Source organism: Alternaria infectoria (genome assembly GCF_024043175.1).
Source record: "Alternaria infectoria strain BMP 0036 chromosome Unknown scaffold_33, whole genome shotgun sequence".
In the NCBI taxonomy this organism is placed as follows: domain Eukaryota; kingdom Fungi; phylum Ascomycota; class Dothideomycetes; order Pleosporales; family Pleosporaceae; genus Alternaria; species Alternaria infectoria.
Genome location: NW_026250722.1, coordinates 229,877 through 245,879, shown reverse-complemented (window position 1 = coordinate 245,879; position 16,003 = coordinate 229,877). Strand labels below are relative to the sequence as shown.

Genomic DNA, 16,003 nt, shown 5'->3' with positions numbered 1-16,003 from the left:
CAAAAAATCCTGCATACTCACCAAATGGGCCGTCGGCATGGTGCACGGCGTATATATGAAGGGTACATTTCACCAGGCGCTTCCCCCTCCCCCCCCCCCCAAAAAAAACACGTCATCGCTAACAAACCCCCCACAGGTAACACCTTCTCCTGCTTCGGCTCCATGTACCTCTTCTGGTACCTAATGCGCTGGATGATCTCCCCGAGCCCAGAAACTTACAACGCAATCCCCGAATGGTTCCGCCCCACGCCCAACCAACTCTTCATGCCCCACATCAACATCGTCGACTTCATCGTCTGGCCCGCCTTCCGCGAACTCGTTACCCAGATCCCTGCTATGCAGGAGCGCATGGAGTGGCTCATGGATATGAGTTTGAATATCCAGTGCGATTGGAGCTTTGCGACGGACCAGGCGCTGTGTAGTAATGAAGAGACGGGCCAGGTGGATTTGTGCGATGCCGCGAGGGATGTGGTCAGGGAATTGGCGAGTTGGAGTCTGGGACCGAGTTTCAGGGGGTATGTTAGTAATGCGGATAGTTATGTGAGGATTAGGACGGAGGGGTACTGATGGAATTCGTGGTGTTGGACGGTGAGAAGATCGAGAGACCGATACGAATTACGTTATGCAGAAGGGTTGCGACGGGAGGGACGAATTGGCTCTGGATCGCTAAGCACGGCACGCTGCGGGGCAGTTCATTTTTTTCGCGATCGAGTGTGCCGCGGAGATGTCCGCGGAGATGAATGTTGTAGTGGGACGGGCCGGAACCTTGGCAACCCGAAGGGCGAATGGGGCGGACCACTTGTTGTTGTTACTAGCGAAGCATATTACACGGAGTTCGCTTTTAGTTCAATGGTCGCGTTGAATGAGAAGCTTATGGGGCGACCCGGCGACGATATACGGAGTACGATAGACGAAGAATCGAGGAAATTGAGTGCACTCTGCTTTTTATTTGCTGGTTTTGGTGCGGTTGGATGTGCTGCGTCTCTTGTGCTATATGCTGTGTCATGTATTTCGTGCATAAGTTCAGGGCAGCTTACGTGAGAATGAAGGCGTATGACGTGCTCACTGACACAAAATTGTCACCCAGGAACTTACTCGTATATCATCGCAACGCTCGAGATCCAAATGAATGTAATGTATTGAGCATACCAGTATTCGTAACCATCGTGTCGCGTTCAGCGTCATGAAAACGTATCCGTTGTGCGCGAATGTGTGCGTGTAGCACCACCATAAGCTCGTGTCGTGTCGTGAAAGTAAGGAAAAAGAAGAACAAGAAAGACAAGGCGCTTTTCCTCCACCGACCATTACCACTGCCATGAAGCATAATTCATCGCTGTCCATTACCACACTAACCTCTGACCATTACCATCATGCTCATACTCATCGTATCAACCGTTTGGAAAACACACTGGGATGCCACAGGCGGCAAAACCCTGTACACAACTCTCTTCCAGTATCTCTTACACAAACCCAGCATTATAGTCGTATCGTGATCATCGTATCATCAGCGTGGTACAACATCTCGGGGCCTCAGACGACCCAGGGGATGAGACCGTCGCGGTGGTACTTGATGCGGAGGTCCTATAGAGGTCAGTATGTGTCTCGTATTCCTTTCGTACAATTGAGACTTGCCTTGTCCATCAACATGTCCTTGACGGCGTTGATCTGCTGCATGTCCAGCGTTGCGAGCTCCTTCTGAGCTGGAGCTACCATGTCCGGGTGGGTTCTACTAGCGACCTTGCGGTAGGCGAGGTTGATACCGATGGAGCTGATCCTCCAGTTCTGGATACCAAGCATGTTGTAGGCAAGCATGTTGACCGGGGGGAGAAGATTGGCTAAGGAAGAAGCACGATCACGGCGAGGACGAAGAGCGCGCGCGGACAGCGGAGGAGGTGGGCCGACCGAGGCGGTGGGACCGAGGGGCGTGGAAGGAGGACCAAGTGGGGTCGAAGGAGGAGTCTCAGTCCAAGGCTCATAGTTCTCGGTATTCTCCCAGAGAGGGTCGGTAGGCGAGAAGCGGAACGGGGTGTCGGGAAGACGAGGAGACGGCGAGGGCGTTGAAGCAGTAGAGAAGGTCCTGTCGCCGAGCGGAGTGCGTAGGCTGTTGGTCTTGGACCGCTTGGGCGTCTGAATGGGCCTCGGGACGTCGTTGGCGGCCTCGGTGTCGACGAAGATGGTGAATTCAGGTTTGCGCTTCTTGTTTGGCTTTGTACTCGACTTCTTGGCAACGGGTGCGGAAAGGACAGTGGGTCGAACCGTGAAAGGTGAACGAAGTGCGGAGACTTGAGAGCGAGTGCGAGGTAGCGGAGGCGCGAGGTTGCCGTTGTTGATAGGGTCTTGACCCTCGATAGAAGGAAGCGGTGTTGCCGCCGCGATCGCGAAGAAATAGTTGTTGACAGAGTCCGACATCTTGACAAGCTCACTGTAGAGCTATAAACCACTGAAGCTCCGGCCAAAGCAAAACGCTGAACGCTAAACAGAACAGAACAGTACAGAAAAGAGGAACTTACCTAGAAAACGTAGAACAGAACGGTTGACTCGTCGTCTCCGGAACAGAAGCAAGGGAGTGGCCGAAGAAAGGGAAGACGACTACGGGAACAGCGGCCTTTATAAAGAATGACAAGAGGCTGAACGGATGTTTCGAAGCTGAATGAGAGTCGTAAAAAGAGAGTATAATCGAAGGTGACCGCGAAGACGAATTTGAACAGGCAGGGTGGGCGCTCGGGCACCGGACCCGAGCTACCGTGGTGAAGCCGACAAGACGCTTACAGAAGCTCACAACGCGTAAAAACGCGTAATAGGCGCGTGTCTTATGTTTCGAAAGCGTTTGTATATCCCTTAAATGGACTTCAGCGCGTCAGAAACAGACGCAGATGACGTACTGATAATCTTGATGGGCTGAATTTTGTCTTGATCAGGGAGGGGTCGACAGGTTTGGATGACTCAACGGGTCAGCCGTGACCGTGATTGTGAGGAGGTGATCTCTTTCTTTGCGGCAAAAGGGTCTCCTGATCAGCTAGAACCTGGGCGGCTTCCTATTCCAGGTGTGTAGTACGTTCTCCGGACATGCTACCAAAAGTGAAAGAAGCCACCGGCAATCGTTCTTCGACGAGTACTTTGTAATGATTGAGACATCCAGTATGATTACCGACTCGAACTCGGTTTCTTGTAGAAGAGGATGTTGTGTCGTTGGTATTGGATTAGTTCTGACTGGCTCGCAATATGCCGATTGTCGCGAACCAGAGGATGGCTACCAAGATATGGCAACGCCAACAGTAGGCGCACACAACGAGCATCCGGTATACGCAGCGAAACTGTCCATAGCTCAAGGTCGATCAGAGTAGCGCATTCTTTGATCTAGATGTAACTAGACGTAAGACCTCCGAAGGTTTGATGCGGAGTTGGCGGATGAGGCAACAGGTGCGATGACAAGAAGGCCGTCGTCCAGTAATACTGGCGAAATCAAGTTCATCGAGACTTGTCTCGGGAATGGCCATCAAGATCAATTCGTACTACGTGAAAGCCTACGTTGGGTGTTAGCTGTATTTAGCTCTTGTGGATGCAGGCTTAAGAAAATATGACCGAAAGCCTATAACCCCCGAGAATCAGTGAGGAGATGTATGGAAAGGTTGATAATGCGCAGTGATCGGTAGATGGGGGGATTATGGTAGATAAAGGTCGTAGCCGGTAGTCAGGTGCTTGGTCGTCTCTTACCATGACCTGTATCCTGGTTGACGTCAAGGATCGATGGCTTACTGCGACAGATGTTTTTGCCCGGCAAACGCCTGTGAAGTTCGTACATAATAGCAACAGTGACAAGTGGCGATGGTCGGGCCTCGCATGTCACATCAAGCGTACCTTATGAAACCACCCAGTGGATCCAGAGTAATAAAGAAAGATGCGTGTTGAGGCCGCTGTGTGTGGATTGAGTCCTGAAGTTGTTTACGAAGTACTGTTATCGACGTTTGAAGATAGACCTGAAGAAGGCGGCATGACATGTCATAGAGTAAAGTCAGCAAACGATCGTCAGTTGATATGCCTCACACGCAGAAGCTCAGTCGCGGTGAGGCAAGCTTTCCAAAAGCCTGGTGACCTTCTGTCAAGGTCTGTAAAGTAAGAGATGTGTCAGTCGGTAAGTAAACAGACCCACGTATACGGAGAAGCTGCTTTTCGTGATGCATCGTCAAACCTAGTCCGGAGATGTTCGCAGAAGCACCTGACGATAGGAGATCGATCTAAGGGGTTTGTGTACCTCCAGGCTACGGTGTGGTCTTGCAAACAACTCATTGGAGCCCAACCATCTCCATGTTGTGGGTGATGTACGCGAGAGGCGTACGAAGGAAGGAGCGCAATTCGTGTCGTTTCTTCGCCGTGATGACTAGATGAATTCACTTGTGAATGTCGATGCGCATCAGCGGCGGAAGTGAAAAGAAGGTTGTTGTTGTGTTGTTGGAAGGCGCGTTGGAGATCAGACGAGAGCATCGGTGCTTCGGCACTTCGGCCCGACCAGGTGGCAGTCGCGATGAAACATCGCAACATCACGCCCTGACGACGTCACAACACCGCTCGGGATACGTATCTCAGTCGATACCTACGATATCATCCATCGTTCCGTTGATCTCAATTGATGCTCTACTAATCCAGTGCACTAACATTGTAGCTTCCGCATTAGGACGTGCCGCGGCTGCTGATGCGGGGAACAAGCTACTCGCTGCTGAGCCGCTGAGCTCGAGTAAGCGTCAATGAGGCATTACGCGTCCCGAATCCATCGTCTCGCTCTTTCAACTGGATCGTAGGCCATTCGATAGCTCCTTCGGAAAAACCTCAAGCAGACATGGCTCTTGCTCCGGCACCAACGCGTCTACGCCAGATTGCACTTGTCGCGGAGGATATCGAACGCGCGAAGCAGCTTCTTGTAGGCCAACGATGCTAAGGTGGGCATATAGAGAACTAACGAAGATGCTAGACCTACGTTCTAGGAACAGAAGTAGTCTTCGAGGATCCAGCGGTTGAGCAATGGGGATTGAAGAACTTCCTCAGTACGTTCGCTCTCTCTTCCTAGCTCCAGCTACTAACATGACTGCAGTACCAATCGGAGGCGACTTCATCGAGGTGGTCTCGCCCATTAAACCAGGGACGACTGCCGGACGGCTGATCGAGAAGCGCGGTGACGGCGGATACATGATCATCATGCAGACAGAAGATGCGAAGAAGCGACGCGAATACATCGAAGCGAAGGGATTGTCCAGAGTCATCTTTGAGCATAGTTACGCGGATTCGGTGTGTATTCAGTACCATCCAAAGGGCATCAAGGGTACGCTAGGCATCTACCAATTGCAAGGTTATACGGCTAACGAGGTGACAGGCGGCATGATGCCAGAACTCGATTCCCACGTACCGGGTCCGAAGAATCCAACGCCAGTTCAGTCTCGCTTCTCCCCATGGCATGCTTGCGGTTCAGACATCGACCGCTATAGGGCCGCCATGGAGCGGACCGAACACCTTACGCTAGAGGGCTGTGTACTGCGCCTGCAGCCTGGCGACCTTGGCCACGAAGCGGCCGCACGGGAGTGGGAAGCGATATTTGGCGTCGTGCGAAGTCGCGACCTGCTGGCTTTCACGAACGCCAGGCTGAGTTTCATACCAGGGAGACAAGGGCATCCAGAGGGCCTTGTGTCGATCACGATCGGCGTCAAGGGTCAAGATGAATATGATGCAATACTGGAGAGGGCCCGACAGGCGGGCGTTTGTGGGAACAACGGGATCGACATGTGTGGTGTCAAGTGGTACCTTGCCCTGACAGGTCACAGTCCGACTAAGGGGAAGCTGTAGCTCCATGCACCATCACATCGCACGAACTCTGGCCAGAACCCGTTTCACGTTGCTGACTGCATGCAGCGTGCGATACGCTTTGACACTGCGTTGAGCGTGCCACGTACGAAGCCAAGATCTTATCCGAAGACTGTTGAGATAGCCGTAAGCGCCGTCTTCGAGCGTCACGGAGTCGGTACCCCTCACCCACCGACGTCATCCGTCGAACAAGATGAATTACCCGTCCTTCGCCAGCATGTTTACGAAGGACGCGTCTCGACCTTCGTTCGGGCATTGTTTCATGTTCAGAAAATTTTCATGAGCGAAGCCACGACGCCAAGTTGGCTGGCGTGCGCAGGACAGCAGTTGATGGAGATTACACGCTCCACCCACACCACCCAAGAAGCTTTGGTAAGAGTCCCCCAGCCTGGGCGCAAAGAGCTTCCCATAACACCAAACAGCTGCGCGCATTCTGAAAATTTGCCACTATCCTTCGCTGCTCCGCCTCCCGCTTGCGATCACGATAGGTCCACAGGTGCCTCTGTTGCGGTCTGTGCATTGCACACCCCGCTCGCGGTGACGCCAGGCACTCCCGCGCTCGCGATGGGGACGCGTCCATGCCATTATGGATCCTCTCATCATTCCTGCTGCATTTCTCTTGCCTCTGCAGTGCGGCGAGCGGAAATGAGATCTGAGGCGCAAAAGCTTCTATGCTTCCATGCTTCGTGGTTGCCTTGCTGTGCACCGCCTCGACTCGAAGCATACTAGCCTGAGTGGCTTGCGCTTTCCTGGTACCACGTCCTCATACGACAATTCCCTGTGACGTACAAATCGCGTTTTCCCCAGTCGCTGAATTGCTAAGCTCCCTGCATGGCTGCGCATTCGCCCCGTCCATCCCTCTACGAGATACCAACGCGCGACTTCAAATTGCCCGTCCTCATTGCTCCACCCTGCGAGGTCATCCTAGTTACGATCTAAGCTCCAAAGCCCTCGGCATCCTTCCGGCATCCTTCCCCTAGGCTAGCCCTACGAATTCTCCCCTCATACATCAGTCCCCGCACGGGGCATCGGCTAGCCTTCTTGTGACGAGCATGCAGCGTGGGAGGACGAGCAAAGGAGCAATTACACACTTACGGGCTGGAGGCGCACCACATTGGCTGTCGTTGGGACTGTCTCCGTTCACGGCTTCGCAGCACCTTTCCATGCATAAAGTCTGCTGCCCCAGCCCTCCTTCGGACGTTTGTTTCACCCACCGATGATGCGCCTCGACCAGATCGCATTGGACCAAACCGCGACACATACCTTCAAACCCTCCGCTGACCACCTTGGGTGGTTCACCCCCCTTTCGTCCCACCTCATACAGGACTAGAGGGAGGGCGACATCTCAGCATGTCGCCGCCGATATACCCCAACGATGATGAACGCCTCGAGCGTCCCTTGCGCTCCTCCATGGGCGCCGGCAAGTCGGCATACAACCTCACTGGCGTAGGGTCGCATTGTGTCACGGCACCTCCCCCTAATCCTTGGTCGCAGCATGGCATTCATGTAAGCCATTCTCTGCTTCGTTGCGCATCCATGACTAACCTCCCTACCAGCTCAATAACACGCCGCCTTCCGAACATCAAGCCAACGACATCCCTCCCACCGTACACGCGCACGCGAACTCTAGCCACGGCCTACCGCTGCAACTCACACAAGGCTCAGCCAATCCTCGACATGGTCAGCCGCTGGTCGATACAAACGCACCCGAGCACCTCATCCCCTCCACGCCTTCGCCGCCACCATCATCCCCTGATGAGATTCGGTGCGGACAGTGCAATGTGCCGTTCACTGGTGACGACATGACGAACAACCTCGCACGACACATACGGACCCAACATCCATCGGCCAATGAGAGCCCTTTGATGTGCAAGAAGTGCAAGGTCGTGTGTACTCGCAATGATGCCCTGTTGAAGCACGAGCGCAAGTGCCAGCCGGGTCTACACCCCGATCCCGTCAAGAGAAAGAAGAACAAAACGGACACTGCTACGACTCCCTCACGCAGAGCCAACAAGAGCTCTACACCTCGTCGCCGACCAGCCAAGAGGCCTACCCCAACCAAGCTCGGCTCGGCACCGCAGACCCCTCAAACCCATGCACCTGCAGCACACCCAAACCAGGTCTCGTATACTCTACCCGACATACAGCAAGCACCAGCTGAGGGTTCACTCGCACACGACTTTTTCAATATTAGGGGCGCTGGAAATGGGCTTTCGATACCATCCCAATCGTACGATCCTGCAGCAGGCGAGGACCAAGCCTTTCAGGAACTTCATAATGATCTTCAGCAAGCCGTAGAAGCGGCATCACTCCACCGAACTGTGTGGCCCTTCCAGTTCGGCCAACAGAATCTTGCGCCATACAATGCCGTCCGACAGGAAGGCTGGCCATCGCCTCAGCATTTGTATCCTCTTCGCCCTGCCCATGGTTTCGGGCACCCACTTTCGCCAGTAAATGTAAGCGGCAATCTTGGGTCGACGGATCTGAGTACCCTACCGAGCAACCAACCGTTCGACGCCGCCTCTTCATCGTATTTTCCTTCGACACACCTATACACCGGACCTACATCGATACACGGTCCAGCGGCTCAAACCCATCACAGCCCTCTAGCGTCGCCTTTTTCATTCTATTCAACATCGCTACATTCCGCAACATCACCTTACAACACACATCAGGACATTCCGTCTGCGCAAGGATCATTTTCCGGGTATCATCACCAGACTCTTCCAAGGTCTGGTGAAAGTTTCGTCCATAGTCAAGACGATAACATCTCATTCCTGGATCTATACCCATGGTCTCCACAGCTTGGCGAAGATCTAGGGCAGCAAAATTAGAGCGGTCACTAAGCAGCGTTCACTACGACCTCGTTCAAAGCAGAAACCGAACAGATGCTATGCAGTCTACGTCGGTATGAAAACTAAAATTATGAGATCACGAAGGCAATGTAGACTTCTGGGCTGTCTTGCAGGTGTGCGCTCATCCCCCGCATGGGGTCTTGTATTCTTTTTCGCATCACGTCATTTCATAGACTTCACCTCTTCTTGTATATATTACTTGCTCGATACCCCATCATCAATACATTCTTACATATTCAAATCCACGTCGCCGTCTAGCGTATTTCGGGCTCACGCATCACATGCTACACCACACTCATAACCCCACCCTGCACCAAAAAACGACTCAAGATGCTCCCGATTCGGGACAAACAATCTAAACTTGTAATACTAATCCTCAGCCAACTCCAACAGAATCTCCTTGTTGAAATACACCTCGTTGAAGAACGTCTTATCCGGCTTATAAACCCTGACATCGCGGCGCTGTTCCTCGAATCCCGACAGCGACATCGGACTATACGCTTCTTCGTCGTTGCGATTGGAGTAGGAGGAGGAGGAAGAGGGGGAGGGGGACGCAGGTGCAGCACACCATATCCATCGGATACGCCAGGGCTCTAGTTCCGCCTAGAAGAGCGTGTATAGATCATGTCGCGGCCAAGCTACATCATAAAGCGCCAACACAAGTCCAGGTATCGGCCCAATATCTGACGCATTGTAGCGATTCCAATCCAAGAGGATGTCGAAGAAGATGCGCGAGATGTTGTAGACAGTGTGGTCACTGCCGGCGTGGAAGAAGGTATGGGGGAAGTTGAGGTAACCGGCGACGTTGTGGAGGGACGAGAGACTGGCGTAGAAGACGACCCGGAGCTTAAAGGAGTCGGACATACCACCGCCGATAAAGCTATCGCAGAATAGCTGGGTTTGGTACCAACTTCAACGCAGTAGCTATGGCCAACTTGGTAATTTCCGCATTCACTAGTAAGGGAGGGGTTCTGTCATCTCATCAGCTCTTCCAAGTCATAAAGCGCATACACTAATACCGACCCACGCAAATAGTTCTTCAGTCGTGATGAGGTAAAAATAGGTAAGGATACAACAAGGGAGGCTGTTGTCCAGATTCTCGTGCCAATATGTGCACGCTGGATGCGCACCCGGGTCGACGATACCAGTTGGTATCTTGTTTCGGGGACTGATCCCCGTGCTGCGCGGGCAGGCGATGGTCATGTAGGCTGGGTCGGAGGATCGCGAGAGCATGTTGCTTGTGGAAGAGTTTGAGTTGTTTTCACCTTGTGTAGACGTGGTCTCTTTCTCAAGGTAGGTGAGGGACGACGGGGTGTGTTGACGAGCGATAGGTTCATCCTTCCTTAAGCACGCGGTACAGCCCTAGAGCAAACACAAAACTTCTATTGGTGCACAGCCGACGTCTTCCAACCAGATTGGCTGTTGCCAGACAACAGCGTTGGTTTTAGATTACGGGTAAATTTCAATCAAAAGAAAGGCTGCAATTATGAACAGAATCGTACCACGGGTTTCCAGATCGCTCTTCCTAGACGCTTTCGACATGCAATTACCCATCAGCCCAGTGGTATCGGGCCAAGTGCAATTAGGACACCTAGCTGCTATATTCTTCACGGCCTCCGCCCATCTCGTCACCTTTGCATCGATGGGTAGCGCACAAGTTTTCGTAGGCTGTACACCAGGGTTGAGAACCTGACAGTCTTGCTCCGAATTGCCGAAGGGCCGCTTCTGAACCCCAACAGACCCGATCGGCCTGCCGCAGCGCCCCTTCCTTGCGAGGTATAAATACTCGTTGTCTTCGTCTGAGTAGTTTGGCAATATCGCAAAGAAACTCTCTCCCTTAAACTGCACTGTGTTATCTGAACCATTTGTCGAGAGTCCAGTCGTGTTGCCGCAAGCGTAAGTTAGACCGAATGTGTAGCTCAGACGAAGAAGGTCCATGGTATTGTTCCATAACTGAGAAACAGGCTCAATTATGAGAAGTACATCAGGTGACATTTCTACGCCGATGGTATCGGGACGGCTTTGACCTGAGGCAACGACGGTGGTTGATTCATAGCCCTTGACGGTGTTAATCGCAACAGTAATGTTCCAGCTCCAGAAGAAAGTGTTCTGGCCGATGGCGGAGAAGTTGTGAACCGCAAAGATGACGGGTGATGGGTAGTAGGGTTCGATCAAGGAGTAGTTTGGGGGGAAAACGAGGTCAAATTGTACTGTAGCCGGTGGGTCTTCCGTTTGGAGTCCAGTACATGCGCCTAGGAGGCACAGCAAGGTTGGTACTTGTTGGACATGGCGGCGCATGATGATGCGATAGTGACACGGTGATTGGGAAGGCAAGGTCGGGAACGCAAAGCAGAATGATGGAATTATACAAGATGGATGGCGGTGGTTGTATACACATGTATGCGGCGCATCTGTGCCACCAACACGAGAGTATAGTGGATGCGCTTGGCGAATCCGTACATGGGCGTCCGGGTAAAGAGTGCGGCTTGGCTTATCTTCGCGTCTTCTCGAAGCATTCAGAACTATACCGAGTGAGCGGCCTGGTAGAGATAAGTGTCATAAGATCAGAGACCAATACGTTGTAGTTTGCCATTGCCAAAAAGGTCTTGGACCACAATTTGGGAAGAAGGATTATCTTGATACTTTATCGATAGACTGCCTGTGCTGACCGACTGTGTATACAGGCATGTTCTACAGCCTACATCTACCACATTTACTACAGCAGCCAAGGGCGAGGGGAAAAGGTGGACTTCAAAGTACTTGCCGCTGCGCTCTTATCCCTCGTGCCTCCGCCCGTACATCTCATCATGGAGCAGGGTCAAAATATTCTTCCATAGGAGGCTCTTCTACTACTGGCATTCTATTCGCCGCGTCTCCAAGCATACAAGGACCAGAGGAGCGTGGAAGTGGTGAGCTAAATCTTCATGTTACTGATACGGCTACTCTTCTTTGGGACCGCGGGCTTTGGTTTTGGTGATGAGCTGCCAGAACTACGTTGGCGTGAGGAGGATCTAGAGTGACTCTCTGAGCCACGGGCATAACCCCCATGTACCGATGTCTCGATGACTTTCGCCATGAAGCCGATCGCGTACAATATGAGGTGGATGAAGCGACCAAGGAAGGAGGGTTGCGAAGTGATCGCGGTACAGATCGAGACCGTGGCGAGCGCGGCGGTGATGGGATGAGCACCAGGAATGTACAAGATGCCCTGGTAGACTGCGAGTATGAGGAAGACTACCACTGCGACGAATATGGCCATGAGTAGTTGTGAGGGGGTGTATGTGCCGGACGTTTCGCCTTCTGGTGTCGGGATTTCGGAGCCTCGTGAGTCATTATCGCTTCGGTCGTCGGTAGAGGAAGCGTTGGACTCATCATGTTGGTGTGCTTCGCTACTAGTGTCGATGAGATTGGGATTCGTGGGTACGAAGGATTGTGGTGCCGAAGACTGGCTTGGGGTTGATGAACTTTCCATTTGGTGGCCTGCTTCTGTCATTGTATTTTGGAGTCTGCGAACTAAATTCATGGCTTGTTATGTATTAAGTATGTAGAAAAGGTGGTGGCGCGATCCGGTATACATACCCAGCTGACGGAGAAGTTTGCTTCGTCTCAAAGAGAACGCGCGATAAAGCGCATGGAAGATGAAGCAAACCATGCCACAAGCAAGTCAGTTCTCTGTCGTCCATTCAAGCATTGCGCTAGGGTGGGTAAAAACCGAGTGGCAGATCAGGTCCAGTTCCTGTAGACCTGAGTATCGGTTGGCGTTTGCATGCATACAATGCGGACCAGGCTACGCCGCATCAGGTCTATACAGCAACGTCACGAAGTCAGTTTTAAGTTAAGAACACCCGTGCAGCTAGTTACCGAGAGTCAGAGCTGTGTCGCGTACTCGAGGTTTGACAAGTCGACGACGCCAAACGGCAGGCTGACGACAAGAATGTAAGAAATAGACATCGGCCCCAGAGATGATCACTGATCAGGACCAGTAGTGATACCTAGGCTATCCATCGTAGCCCCATAGGTGTAGTAATCACCGAGCTTATTGCATTGACGCTGACAATGTCGAACGTTTGATTGCTCCACGGAAGTGCGGAACGCCCAGTCAGCAGCCGCATATTGTGGCACCGCCCAGGAAACACAGCGTTCGCTGCAGTGGACACAGGTTCGTTTCAGACAGCAACAGACAGCGGCGTCGGATGCGGGGTGGTTCTGCATGTTGGAAAGGAGGCGTTGGCTTATCGGGAACAGCGAAGATGTCAGGAGGCGGGATGGAGATGTCGAGTGGGGCGGGTAGCCAGGCGGGGAGATTACCAGTTTCTGGTAGGCGTCGCCCCAATTTGGACCCTTTGCCACCATCTTCGCTCGTCCGGTCGCACTGGAAATGGCCTCGAGCCCAACACGTACAACAATAGCTGTTCCATGATTCTCGGAAAACATCGACAGCTTCGACTTTGTCTATATTGATGCGCTGTCAGCCACAGCGGCACATGACCGCCAACTGCACTGTGATGCCGTGCCAGCCGTTTACCAGCGCGGCAGGAACCGTGCATCAACACCATTTGGAAAGATTCACGGCTCAGCAGCGGGCCAGCATCTGATTCGCCCCAAGACGGGATCCAGAAGCCACTTTAGCACCGCCAGTGGATCCAGGTTCGGGGGCGTCTGGCTGCAGGGACACCGCAAAAGGCTGAAGGGCCTGCCAAGCGCAATCTCGCCGGCCCCCAGCGCCCCATGCCACCTCCTGCGCGTCTTGGCTGGTGCTGACGAGCTGGCGGGTCTGTCGTCTTTTAAAATGTGCTGATCCCCCGACGCCCTGCCACAGCACGCTGTACCCCCTATCGCCATCGTAACATCTCCGTCTGCACTCTCGCGTCGCTCGTTTGGATCTATCCTCTTTCCTGGATCTACGCCGCCCAAGATGATGCTACCGTCGACTGGAGGTCGGAGCCCGTTGCTCGCGCTCTCGGTGAGCGCTGGCTGTGTCCTGGTATTCATCTTCGCCTTCATGGCTTGGCAGAGTCCACCCCGGGTGACTTTCCCACATGGCCAGTCTAACTTGTACGTGCTGTCATTTCATGGTTCTTGGGATGGAAGGGCCATGGCCTAATCAATGCTTTTCCGGCGGAAGCTAACAGACCCTACAGAGCAGCAGCCAGCGCGCAGACCGACTCGACCATTGGCGATGTCATTAAGCTACTGTACCAGAACCTGAAGGTGTCACCGACTGAGCCCTTCATTCGCGAACCAAATGGCAGCCACATCACGTTGCCACCGAACCCGCGCTACAAGAAGAACCTAGGCAGCGACGTCCTGATTCTGGATCTGGAGACCCGTCCCCTCAAGTCTACTGAGGAGTACGAACGGGGCGAATATGACTGGCGCAACATCAACCACGTTTCTGGCGGCATCTTCAACCACTACACGTATGCACTTGTCCACGGCTACGACTACAAGTTCGTTCAAGCCCGCGAATTCGAAGACCGACACGCTACCTGGATCAAGCCCTCTGCACTTGCAAACCACATCAAGGACTACAAGTTCATCATCTTCCTCGACGCCGATGCTGCTTTCCGCTTCCTGCACGTCCCTGTCGAATGGATGCTCAACCACTGGGACGTAAAGCCACACCACTCCTTCGTCATGGCCAAAGACCCTTGGAGCGCGAAAGAGCCCCAGTACAACTCCGACCGCTTCAACCGCACCTACACCAACACCGGCTTCATGATTGTTCAGAACAACGAGCAAACCCTGCCCATTCTCAAGGCATGGCACGAGTGCCCCGACGACACCCGCTACGCAAACTGCTCGCAATGGAAGCAACCCCGCTTTCACGAGCAATCCGCTTTCGGCGAGTACATCCGCTACGACTACGAGCAATACATCAAGGAGCTTGAGTGCGGAGAGGCCAATGGCTTCCCCGGTGTCGAGGTCAGCAACTGCCAGGGCAAGCTCATCCGCCATTACTGGTTCGAGAAGAGCAACGTCAAGATGGACTTCCGCGAGAACATCATGAACGCACTCACACTTCCGATACAAAAGATCTTCGCGCAGAACACGAGCGGCGTCGTATACCAGCAGGAAGAGAATGTCATACTACAATAGCAACGGCTTGCTCTACTGGCAAAGCAAAGATAATACGTTTACGAAGAAAGAGGAAAGGGCTTATCGCATAGCATAGCGTTGCATTATCAAGGCGTTTTCCAGATATAGGATGGGCAATCATTTGTTATCATGTTTTCGGTTTTGGTTCGGTTCGGGCTGGGTGGTTTTCGCCCCGATTCATTTTACCGTCGCACTTTCGATCTGGGTCTTCCGACGCGATGATACCCCAATACGAGTCTCCAGTTCACACAATCAATATTATTCACACAAGACTGATATCCCGTCCTTGCCCCAGATTACTTTGCCTTGTTTCGAGTTGCTGCGCTTGGCTTCCGACGCTGTGACACCCGGGGCCAGTGTCACCTGCCGAACGAGGTATACTCCCCCCAGCCGATCCTACAGCTTACCACGATTGAGACGCCCATCAAGCGCATCACCAACGGCACGCCTGAGAGCTACAAAACAGGATCTCTTGCCCAGCCCAGCCGCTTATCACCGCCACTTGACCCTAGCCACGCGACTGCATATCTGCCAAGGCGCTAGAACGTCGTTAGCGCCGATGATCGGCGGTCAGCCACGTCCTCGAAATTGGGTTCGGCTGGCAGGGCGGCGTCCTATGTAGGTTGGCCGACCGGAGTTGCGACGGCGCTGTTCAGGCGGTCTGTCTGCGGAGACTACTCGATCTGCTTTGGGATGGAGAATGGCGAGCTTTCGCGACAAGTGTCCCGAAATAGGCTGAATGCGCTTGTCGATCTATACGAGGCGCTTCGGATTGCGCCGGACGCTGGAATTGGCAGGTTTGGTCGGCGTACCCGGTCCCGGTGCTAGCAGGTTCTGACACGACGCTACTTGGCCTCTGGACGATGCTTCTTTTGGAGATGTAGCCTTAGGGTGGAGGCTAGGGATTTTGGTGAGTACGACAGTTGTGGAACTGTGAGCGGTACACGAACATTCTTAATCATATACCGGACGACACGCACTACTTACCACCAAACCACCTTTTCTTTCGCATCCAATTTCCGTCTCACATCAAGTTGAACTTCAACATTCGAGAAAGCCGCCACCTACTTACGCTTGCCAGAAGCTATTAGCGGTTCATGTACCCCGAGTTGCATCGGTCCTTGTCGTTTCCAAACTCCACCTTCAACACGAGACAAAGTCGTCATCCACATACGCATCCAAGAAGCTATTAGTCGTCC

General features: G+C 53.1%; 6 protein-coding genes across 6 annotated transcripts; 3 read left to right on the top strand and 3 right to left on the bottom strand.

Moving 5' to 3' along the window:
* Nucleotides 1-1,590: 1,590 nt before the first annotated feature.
* Nucleotides 1,591-2,409, bottom strand: J4E92_010277 (uncharacterized protein; the record flags this gene model as incomplete). The annotated part of the gene is made up of 1 exon (XM_051501616.1): nucleotides 1,591-2,409. One exon carries the CDS (start codon nucleotides 2,407-2,409, stop codon nucleotides 1,591-1,593), a length of 819 nt encoding a protein of 272 aa, XP_051348247.1.
* A 2,425-nt stretch (nucleotides 2,410-4,834) lies between these two features.
* J4E92_010276 (uncharacterized protein) lies at nucleotides 4,835-5,832 on the top strand (the record flags this gene model as incomplete). The annotated part of the gene is made up of 3 exons (XM_051501615.1): nucleotides 4,835-4,915; nucleotides 4,967-5,039; nucleotides 5,087-5,832. 3 exons carry the CDS (start codon nucleotides 4,835-4,837, stop codon nucleotides 5,830-5,832), a joined length of 900 nt encoding a protein of 299 aa, XP_051348246.1.
* Nucleotides 5,833-7,200: 1,368 nt separating this feature from the next.
* Nucleotides 7,201-8,460, top strand: J4E92_010275 (uncharacterized protein; the record flags this gene model as incomplete). Its single annotated transcript, XM_051501614.1, has 3 exons — nucleotides 7,201-7,356; nucleotides 7,407-8,306; nucleotides 8,434-8,460. The coding sequence occupies 3 exons, from the start codon at nucleotides 7,201-7,203 to the stop codon at nucleotides 8,458-8,460; spliced, it is 1,083 nt and encodes a 360-aa protein (XP_051348245.1).
* A 614-nt stretch (nucleotides 8,461-9,074) lies between these two features.
* On the bottom strand, nucleotides 9,075-11,003 carry J4E92_010274 (uncharacterized protein; the record flags this gene model as incomplete). Its single annotated transcript, XM_051501613.1, has 3 exons — nucleotides 9,075-9,198; nucleotides 9,394-9,585; nucleotides 10,492-11,003. 3 exons carry the CDS (start codon nucleotides 11,001-11,003, stop codon nucleotides 9,075-9,077), a joined length of 828 nt encoding a protein of 275 aa, XP_051348244.1.
* A 641-nt stretch (nucleotides 11,004-11,644) lies between these two features.
* J4E92_010273 (uncharacterized protein) lies at nucleotides 11,645-12,198 on the bottom strand (the record flags this gene model as incomplete). The annotated part of the gene is made up of 2 exons (XM_051501612.1): nucleotides 11,645-11,695; nucleotides 11,758-12,198. 2 exons carry the CDS (start codon nucleotides 12,196-12,198, stop codon nucleotides 11,645-11,647), a joined length of 492 nt encoding a protein of 163 aa, XP_051348243.1.
* Nucleotides 12,199-13,620: 1,422 nt separating this feature from the next.
* On the top strand, nucleotides 13,621-14,804 carry J4E92_010272 (uncharacterized protein; the record flags this gene model as incomplete). The annotated part of the gene is made up of 2 exons (XM_051501611.1): nucleotides 13,621-13,760; nucleotides 13,847-14,804. 2 exons carry the CDS (start codon nucleotides 13,621-13,623, stop codon nucleotides 14,802-14,804), a joined length of 1,098 nt encoding a protein of 365 aa, XP_051348242.1.
* Nucleotides 14,805-16,003: the final 1,199 nt, after the last annotated feature.